The 10614-nt window shown below is 40.3% G+C and overlaps 1 protein-coding gene across 4 annotated transcripts in view; it reads left to right on the top strand.

Annotated features, from left to right (window-relative positions):
- The window catches only part of IL31RA (interleukin 31 receptor A), a 69498-nt gene that overhangs the window by 30906 nt on the left and 27978 nt on the right, over positions 1-10614 (top strand). For all 4 annotated transcript variants that reach the window (XM_010853506.1, XM_010853504.1, XM_010853505.1 and 1 more), the window contains exons 5-6: positions 3609-3760; positions 9873-10038. In XM_010853506.1, coding sequence (XP_010851808.1) covers positions 3609-3760; positions 9873-10038 — 318 coding nt within the window. The remainder of the gene's footprint in view (positions 1-3608; positions 3761-9872; positions 10039-10614) is intronic.

Raw genomic sequence — 10614 nt, 5'->3', positions numbered from 1 at the left:
ACTCAGCAGTGGCCACAGGACTGGAAAAGGTCAGTTTTCATTCCAATCCCAAAGAAAGGTAATACCAAAGAATGCTCAAACTACTGCACAATTGCATTCATCTCACATGCTAGTAAAGTAATGCTCGAAATTCTCCAAGCCAGGCTTCAGCAATACGTGAACTGCAAACTTTCAGATGTTCAAGCTGGTTTTAGAAAAGGCAGAGGAACCAGAGATCAAATTGCTAACATCCGCTGGGTCATCGAAGAAGCAAGAGAGTTCCAGAAAAACATCTATTTCTGCTTTATTGACTATGCCAAAGCCTTTGACTGTGTGGATCACAATAAACTGTGGAAAATTCTGAAAGAGATGGTAATACCAGACCACCTGACCTGCCTCTTGAGAAACCATATGCAGGTCAGGAAGCAACAGTTCGAACTGGACATGGAACAACAGACTGGTTCCAAATAGGAAAAGGAGTTCGTCAAGGCTGTATATTGTCACTCTGCTTATTTAACTTACATGCAGAGTACATCATGAGAAACACTGGGCTGGATGAAGCACAAGCTGGAATCAAGATTGCCGGGAGATATATCAATAACCTCAGGTATGCAGATGACACCACCCTTATGGCAGAAAGTGAAGAAGAACTAAAGAGCCTCTTGATGAAAGTGAAAGAGGAGCGTGAAAAAGGTGGCTTAAAGCTCAACACTCAGAAAACGAAGATCAGGGCATCCCGTCCCATCACTTCATCCCAAATAGATGGGGGAACAGTGGAAACAGTGGCTGACTTTATTTTTTGGGCTCCAAAATCACTGCAGATGGTGATTGCTGCCAGGAAATTAAAAGATGCTTACTCCTTGGAAGGAAAGTTATGACCAACCTAGACAGATAGTAAAAAGCAGAGACATTACTTTGTCAACAAAGGTCCATCTAGTCAAGGCTATGGTTTTTCCAGTGGTCATGTATGGATGTGAGAGTTGGACTATAAAGAAAGCTGAGCACTGAAGAATTGATGCTTTTGAACTGTGGTGTTGGAGAAGACTCTTGAGAGTCCCTTGGACTGCAAGGAGATCCAACCAATCCATCCTAAAGGAGATCAGTCCTGGGTGTTCATTGGAAGGACTGATGTTGAAGCTGAAACTCCAATACTTTGGTCACCTGATGCGAAGAGCTGACTCATTGGAAAAGACCCTGATGATGGGAAAGTTTGAGGGCAGGAGGAGAAGGGGACTACAGAGAATGAGATGGTTGGATGGCATCACCGATTCAATGGACATGAATTTGGGTAAACTCCAGGAGTTGGTGATGGATATGGAGGCCTGGCATGCTGCGGTTCATGGGGTTGCAAAGAGTCAGACACGACTGAGCGACTGAACTGAACTGAAAGATCAGTGGTAATTGGTCTTTAAACCTTTGGTACATCTCACCAGTGTAGGTATCTGGGCCTCAGATTTTCTTTTTATGAAGTGTTTTGACTTGGGTTTCTTTTTAAAACATTTTTAGGAACTCCCTTTGAAAGGCTTACATTACAATGCTAACATTGGCTCTGCCTCTTGTCGATGGGCCTAAAAGGGGCAAGGTTTTTCACTTTGTAAACACAAACTTTTATTTTATTTTTATCTTTTGGAGAAGGCAATGGCACCCCACTCCAGTACTCTTGCCTGGAAAATCCCATGAACGGAAGAGCCTGGTAGGCTGCAGTCCATGGGGTCGCTAAGAGTCGGACACCACTGAGTGACTTCACTTTCACTTTTCACTTTGATGCATTGGAGAAGGAGATGGCAACCCACTCCAGTGTTCTTGCCTGGAGAATCCCAGGACAGTGGAGCCTGGTGGGCTGCTGTCTATGGGGTCGCACAGAGTCGGACACGACTGAAGCAACTTAGCAGCAGCAGCAGCAGGATCTTAAGGAGATACTTGCATTTCCATGTTCATTACAATATTATTCACAATAGCCAAGATATAGAAACAACCCAAATACCCACCAACAGAGGCATGAATAAATAAATTGTGCTATACACATACACTGCAATTACTGTAGCTATTTTGGAAAGCAAAATGACATTTTGTGGAAAGTAGCCCTAAAAATGTTTATGTTGTTTGTTGTTTAGTCACTAAGTCATGTCCAACTCTTTTGGAACCCAATGGACTCTAGCCTGCCATGCTCCTCTGTCCTTGGGATTCTCCAGGCAAGAATACTGGAGTGGGTTGCCCTTTCCTTCTGCAAGGGATCTTTCCAACCCAGGGATCAAACCCACATCTCCTGCACTGGCAGGTGGATTCTTTACCACTGAACCACCTGGGAAGCCCCAAAATGGTTATACTTTTTAATTTAATCCTTCTGTCCTAGGGGATCTAAGGAAGCCATGAGAGATACACACAAAGATACAACTATTATCCACTTACTTGTTCACTTAACAAATATCTGAAATTTGCTAAGTACCAAGTGTTAATCAAAGGCCTTGTGATTGAGACTCAGCTTCTGTTTTCAGGGGGGCTTTAAAACGAGAAATTGGAAACACTATGTACAGTACACTAATAGAGAAAGTGTCAAATTCTGTTTCTCTATAAGAGAATATTATGAAGCTTTGAAAACATGTTTTGAAAAATTTCAATGCAAAGGGATGTTCGCTGATTCCATAATGTTTTTCATAAAGACAAAAGATTTATTTAGCATAACATCAATTTTCTTTTAAAAAGTACAAATTTTTGTATAGGTAAAAGCCTGGAAATACACCAAAATGCTAATAATGATGATCTCTGGTTGATGGCAAGGAGGGCATGGTAACCCACTGCAGTATTCTTGCCTGGGGAATCCCATGGACAGAGGAGCCTTGTGGGCTATAGTCCATGGGATCACAAAGAATCCAATATGACTGAAGTGACTTAGCATGCATGCTGGTTGATAGAATTATGATTGACTTAAAGTTTTTCTTTGTAGTTTTTCTATATTTAAAAAATTGGCGGGGGGGGGACTTCCCTAATGGTCCAGTGGTCAAGACTCTGCCTTCCAATGCAGCGGGTGTGGGTTCAATCCCTGGCCAGGGAACTAGATCCTACAAGCTACAACTATGAATTCTTATGCTGCAACTTAGACCTGGCACAACCAAATAAATAAATTTAAATAAATAATTTTTGAAATGAGCCTATGTTACTTTTATAACACCCCCCCCCCACCTTTTTCAAGGAGAGATTTAGGGTGAGAATGTTTGTAGTGTTCAGGGGAAATGAAGGTGCTTTCTACTGAGCACTTCTTCATCCTGGGGGTCAAAGACAGAGAGATGGGGAGAATAGACAAGAGGAACCACCCATTCTCTGGTCATGAAGTTTCTTTTTACCTCCCTTCTGTTTGACAAAAGATCTGACCCAGTCGGTAAAAGGCTGATTTGTTAAAAAAAAAAAAAAGAAAGAAAGAAACCCACAGAAATATAGCCTCTCCTCACTGTACATTCTTTTTTGAAGGGGTGGGAGGTAGCAGCATTCTTTATGCCCTGCTTTCCTACTGCCTTTTGCGTACACTAAATCATAGAATATGCACTATGATTTCCTTTGCAATTCTGGGTGGATGTTATTAGCACTTTCTGGTCTTTGTGCAAATACAAAAACTGTATGATTTTTATTTTCAGCTAAAATCGAGCCACCTAAGATTTCCAGTGTGAAACCAGTTTTGGGCCTCAAACAAATGGTTCAAATAAAATGGACACAGCCCGTGTTGGCACCTAAGTCATCTACTTTAAATTATACACTTCGATTCAGAGCAGTAAATAGTACCCACTGGGTAAGTTATGCCATTATAATGTTTCTAAGAGAATTGTTGACATTTGTTGCCTGGAATCATTTTTTCCATTTTCTACATTTAAGAGAGACAATAGTGAATACTTTTCTCCCCAGTTTCCTATTTGGGCCTTTTAGATTGGAAAAGTGTTTTACTATATGCATCTTTATTTTTGCATTTCATTCTGTTTTGTGTCTAGCTACATTGGTTCTTGAAAGTCTATAGCTTGGGAATTTCCTTTTAAATTGTTCTAAGCTTTGTGATCTATAGCACATATTTAGAAAGTGAACAAAACATAAATATTGCATTTAACAGATTAAGTCAGTGTGCATGTAAAAACCACTGATATAAAAAATAGCATGCTGTAGCCCCCTGCCTACCTTTTTCTGATGACACACTCCTCCTGCCTTTAGAACTCATGATTATCCTAGTTTTCATAGTAATTACTTCTTTGCTTTTTATTATGGTATTACCATGTAAGCCTGCATCCCTAAGCAATGTAGTTGGAGACAGTATATAAATGGAATCCATATATTTTGTATTTTCTTTATGTTTGACTCCTCTCTCTCAATATTGTGCTTCTAAGATCCATTCATGTTTTACAGTGCTGGAGTTTATACATTTTTATCCCAGTGTAGTCTTCTGTTGCATGTACACAATGGAATCATGGCTTTAATTTTTACTTACCTGACTTTTAATGAGATTATATGTCTTTTCATGTATTTATTGGCCACTTGGAATTCTTCTTTGTGAAATATTGATTTAAGCCTTTTGCACACTTTTTTCTGTTGGATGATCTGATTTTTTAATTGACTTATAGGAGTTACTTACATATTCTGTTTATGAGTCTTTCATTTTTTATGTGTCTTGTAAACATCTCTCACTATGCATCATGCCTTTTCACTTTCTTAATGGTAACTTTAGAGGAACAGAACTTCTTAATATGAATAGTGTCAAATTTTATCAACCTTTTCCTTTATATTTATTGTCTTTTGCATCTTGAGAAATATTTTCTTACCACAAAATTCAGAAATAATTATCATATTTCCATAATGCAGTTTGATCTTATATCAACTTTCTATTTCTAACCAACTTACATTATTCACTCTTAGCTTCCAGCCAATTAAATCACTTAAATCTTTGACTTTCCCCTCAACACACAAAAGATTTTCTAGTAAGAACATTTCCACTGTCTTATAACTTATCCCTTTTTAACCTAAAATGCTGATGTTTTATTTCTTCCTATTGAATTTATTCAGGTTGGACTTATCCATCATTTTGGCCTATTGAGAATCTTTATTCTATTACCCAAAGCCTGTAGTTAACTTTCTACTTTATAACTTTTCAATAAACCTTAGAGTTAACTTTTTACTTTTTAATTTTTTTAATATCTTCAGATATGATAACACTTTTATACCTTCATCTAATCATTGATCAAAAAGAATGACTATATCAGAGCCCATCCAAAGATATCAGCCTCTACTTTGAGCTAAAAGAAGCTCATTTACTCAGGCTTCTTTGAATATAGAAGGCCACCACGGTCATTCAGCCTCCTCTTTTCATCTTGGCCATGAGGCCATCACTAGACTGTTTCCTTTAGTGAAGCCCACCGTACTATATCTATTGCATCCTCCACTAGACTAGGACTCTTTCAGAAAAGAAAATTGGTTAAGTTTCACTTGTCTTATATTCAAGTCAAGAGAAATAATGAGTTCACTCTTCCTCTCAGCTTCTTTTCTGTGCCAACTCTGGATCCATTCTCCTAGAACTGACTATAAGAACATAAGACTCACTGATTGGTAGTTTCTGGAACCCAGAAAGGAACCCCTAAGTAGGACACTCCCCAGCACAACATAAGCTCATCTTCATACCACATATCATGGGCTCAGTGAATCTGAGGAACTTCTGTGTGATCTACTGTCTAGCAACCCTTGGTTTCTTTTGTCTGATCCCAGAGTCCTGTGACTACTTTATAAAATCCAACAAGAAAAATAAGCCAGGATCTATATTCCCCTGGAAAATTACTAAACCATTTACAATACGAAGTGAGGGCAACACATGCAAGCTACTTCAATCCCTAGCATCCTGTACCCCACCTCTTTGATAAACTTACCTGCATCTGTACTTATCTTTGCCTCCCTCCTTCCAATACCCTGGAAGGAAGAGGTCCTTCCTCCTGCTAACCTGGAGAAAGTGGGAAGGAGAGTGGAATGTGCAACCAGAATCTCTCTCCTTTCAGTTCTCAACCACAACCAAGTCTAATCAGTTCTAAATCCAACTAAACCAATCCAGTCTTGTCTGGATGGTTCTCATCCCATTGTCAATGGAAAAGGCCTAAATTCTTAACCCTCCAAGGTCTGGCCCCTAACAACCCCTCCAAACTCATCTTCCATCTTGCTCTCGCTTCTCTAGTGATTCTGAATTGCTAGTTTCCCTTGCGTCATGTCATTTCATTATTCTGTGCTTCTGCCTAGAACAGCTCTCTGCTTTGTACGTCTCCTCTTGGCCTAAACCTTGCTAGATCCACTCGTCTCTCAGAACTCTGGTCTGACGTATTTTCTTCTGGGAGTCTAGATAGGTGCTCCTCCTCTGTCATTGCACTTAACATAGTCACTTAAACTCATCTCTCCCCATATTTGATGATAAGTTCCTCAAACACAGAGACCTTGATTTTCATCTTAGTTTTCTTATTGCCTGCCACATATGCTCAATAAATGTTTAATTAAACTAAACCACATAAAAACTAATTTCAAAATCCCAATACGTTCATATAACAAGACTCATATTTGTGTGATGCTAATATATGGGTTTGCTTCCCAGGTGGCTCAATGATAAAGAATCCTACTTGCCAATGTAGGAACTGCAGGACACTTGTTTTCAATTCCTGTGTTGGAAAGATGCCCTGGAGGAGGTAAAGGCAACCCACTCCAATATTCTTGCTGTGATAATCCCATGGACAGAGGAGTTTGGTGGGCTACAGTCCATGGGATTGCAAAGAGTCTGAGACTGAGCACCCACGCACACAATATATGGGTTACAGAGTGCTTTTTTATACTCTAAGCTACTCAATCCTTGCAAATATCCTATAAATTCTTGTTGTTTAGTTAATAAGTTGTGTCTGACTCTTTGAAATCCCATGGACCATAGTCTGCTTGGCTTCTCTTTCCATGTGATTTCCCAGGCAAGAATGTTGTTGTTCAGTCGCTCGGTCATATCTGACTCTCTGCAACTCCCTGTGAATGCAGCACACCAGGGTTCCTGGTCCTCCACTATCTCCCAGAGTTTGTTCAAACACATGTCCATGGAGTTGATGATGCCCATCCAACCATCTCATCCTCTGTCACCCTCTTGTCCTCCTGTCCTCAGTCTTTCCCAGCATCAGGATTTTTTCCAGTGAGTAGGCTTTTCACATCAGGTGGCCAAAGTACTGGAGCTTCAGCTTCAGCATCATTCCTTCTAATGAATATTCAGGGTTGATTTTCTTTCAGATTGACTGGTTTGATCTCCTTGCTGTCCAAGGGACTCTCAAGAGTCTTCTCCAACTCCAGAGTTCAAAAGCATCAATTCTTCGGTGCTCAGCCTTCTTTATGGTCCAACTCTCACATCCATATGTGACTACTGGGAAAACATAAGCAAGAATACTAGTGTGGGTTACCAATTCCTTCTTCAGGAGATGTTCCCAACTCAGGGATTGAAACTGTGTCTCCTCCATTGGAAGGTTGATTCTTTACCACTGAGCCACCTGGGAAACCCCTCCTATAAATAAGATATCACTATTCTTCTTATTGTGGTTGTTGTTTAGTCAGTAAGTTGTGTCTGACTCTTTGTGACCCCGTGGACTGTAGCCCACCAGGCTCCTCCTCCATGGGATTTCCCAGGCAAGAATACTGGAATGAGTTGCTATTTCCTTCTTCTAGGGATCTTCCTGACACAGGGATCAAACCCACATCTCCTGCATTTGCAGGTGAATTCTTAACCACTGAGCCACCAGGGAAGCCCCATTATTATTACAGATTAGTAAATTGCAATGTAGAGTGCTTTGGTCATCTGTCCAAGATTTGTAAGTTACAGAGTTGAGCTCAGGTTTTGTGAGGCCAAGTTCAGTCATTCATTTGCCCATACTTTAACCTCCAAACCACCTTCCCATGGCCGTAGTGTAAAGGGTTTCTACTTTTATAAAAGGGAACCATGTAAACACTCTACCAAAGGTTTTCAAGACAGTTTTAAGAATTTGATTTAGGCTTTGCTCCAAAACTTCTGACCCATCTCTTAACACATAAACGCTTGGAATAAGCTAGGACTTGGCACAAAATACAGGTTGTTAGAAACAAAACTGGTGAAGTTAATTAGTGTTTTGGTAGGAGTCCATTGCTTGTACTGAGTTCAGGAAATTTTAGATTTAAGCCTGTATATAGAGGATCAATTGATCTTGGACCCAGTGAGGACCAAAGCCATATAGCCTGGAAAAAAGTCACAGTAAAGAAGCCGTAGAGGAGCACTCTTTGGAAATTTAATTGCATTTTTTACTGCCCTGAGGCTAGGGCTTGAAAGAACAGGTTTGCATAGGTACTGTGAACAGAGCTTTCTGATTGTGAGGAGAACCAGCAAGAGACCAAGCATGTGCTGAGAGTACTAGCAAAGCAGAAGGAAAATTTTGAGAAATTAAAAATAGAAGAAGAATATTATGTATTTTAAAAAGCATGAAAAGTAAAATAGAATGTCATTAGACTCCCTTGCATGTGTTTTATGGCTTAACACTGTTTTTATTTTGATTTACGCCTGGAGAATACCATGTGGTTGACCTTCTCTCAAAGGTCTTAATCTGGTTTTAACTGAGTCCCATAACTGAGGTCAGTTGGGGAGGGTACTTCCCCAGAGATGATGAATTGTCCCAAGATATGTTCCCAACAGCCCTGTTCTACCACTGCAACGTCTCCAGGGGCTTTTGCAGGAAGGTGCTCAGGGAACCTGGGGTTCAGCAGCAAAATTGCCCTCAGGCCTGCATGCTGCTTCCTTGCTCTGATGCCATCTCACTAGACTGGGAGTTCAGAACCATCCTTCTGCAGCTGGGATGCTCAGCTGTTGGCCACATAGGCACATCCTCATTTTGCCCCAGTTTCCTTTAGGCCCAGCACCTACAATTGTGTACCTATTTTCACAGCTGTTGTTGTACACGTAAGCGATATCTGGACTTCCTATTCTTGCCAGATTCTATGGGCTGGTGTGCATCCTCACAAAGTAGTCATGTCTGTAATTACAGTTTATTTTCATTAATAAGCTCAATATAAATCTATATAAACCTACAGCTTAAAGTTCATGCTGTAGCAACAATGATCATGCTCAGTAAGACATAGCTGAATTTCTAGTTTCTTGTGGAGAGTTAAGTCCAGAGGGACTTTTATAGAAAGCAACACGCTCATTTACTAACAAGGAAACTGAGGTCTAGAAAGGGGAGGTGGTTTATTTGCCTCTCCCTGTTCTTCACATTGAGAGAGTGTCAAAATGAATTTATTTATCTAGGATACTGAGATCTTTAGCAACTTGAGTGATCACCCAAAGACCAATCATTTGAAATGGGAAGTTTGAATAAAAGGAAAGAGTCTGAAAGTGAGAGGAATCTGTGCTCCGATCCTAGTTCTGCTGATTATAAATGCTGAGGTAGTCCATAATCACTTAACTTGTCTGGGTTTCATTCATGACATGAGTTTGAATTTAATACTCTCAAGGTGTCTTTTACATGCTGTTCCTTGAGATCTTATCTCTACATATTATTGTCACCTCCAGAAATTAAACTGAGGCCCGTATTGGGTGCCAGGACTCCACTCTGCATCTTCCAGAACAGCAAGATTCACTCACATCCAGTCCAGAGGCAGGAATCTCTACCTCACAAGCTTAGAAACAAGAAAGGGGAGGGGTGGTGGTTCTTGGGGTAACTCACCTCTATTTGATGCTAACAGTCTCCAGGCATGTGTAGAAGTTTATTTATGAAAATTTAAAAAGTTGAAATATAATGCTGCTAGTTCAGAAAGGTAAGAGAAGGTTGGGAAGTAAAGAAGAAAAATGGAAAGATAACATGCGGTCTCCCATCCAGCTCAAGGCTGTCTTTGTCTTTTAGATGGAAGTCAACTTCACCAGAAGCGGTAAGAATGAAGAAGAAGCATACAACCTCACAGGGCTGCAGGCTTTTACAGAGTACGTTGTAGCTCTGCAGTGTGTGGTTCACAAGTCAAGGTTCTGGAGTGGCTGGAGTCAAGAAAAGATGGGAGTAACTGTGGAAGAAGGCAAGTTGGTCCCTTGTGGTTTCTTTTTTGCCTGCTCTGGTTTAGGGCAAACTGAACTGAGCCTTTGTGGATTTTGTCAAGTACTTTGCCATACTTGGGAATCATGGAATCCCGCAATCCCAGAGCCAGAGAGTCTGTACAGTGCCCCTCCACAGGGCATGCATGGCACATGCTTGAGCCTACAGGATAAGCTGGCCCTCCCCCGATGATGTTAGTGACATTAGCAGCTTTTTGCCTTGAAGGCAAAGGAACATATCTTGAATACTTGTATAAAGTTCTTATACTATGCTTGAAGTAGTATAATATTATTTAAAGATGTCCTATGATAAAGATTGATGTTGCAAACCCTGAGCTACTGCTAAAAAATAAAGGTATAACTAATGAGAAAAAAGGTCACATCTTTAATTATAGTGAAGGAAGGAAGGAGAAGAGGATTGTACCTTGATTGAATGGTTACCATGAGTCAGGAATGGTAATTAAGAATACTATTGGGTTAGCCAAAATGTTCATTTGAGTTTTTCTATAACCTCTTAGGGAAAAACTGGAATGAACTTTTTGGCCAACCCAATACTTCAA

Source organism: Bison bison, unplaced genomic scaffold, assembly GCF_000754665.1.
Source record: "Bison bison bison isolate TAMUID 2011002044 unplaced genomic scaffold, Bison_UMD1.0 scf7180017864328, whole genome shotgun sequence".
In the NCBI taxonomy this organism is placed as follows: domain Eukaryota; kingdom Metazoa; phylum Chordata; class Mammalia; order Artiodactyla; family Bovidae; genus Bison; species Bison bison.
This window is presented reverse-complemented; position numbering and strand designations above follow the sequence as displayed.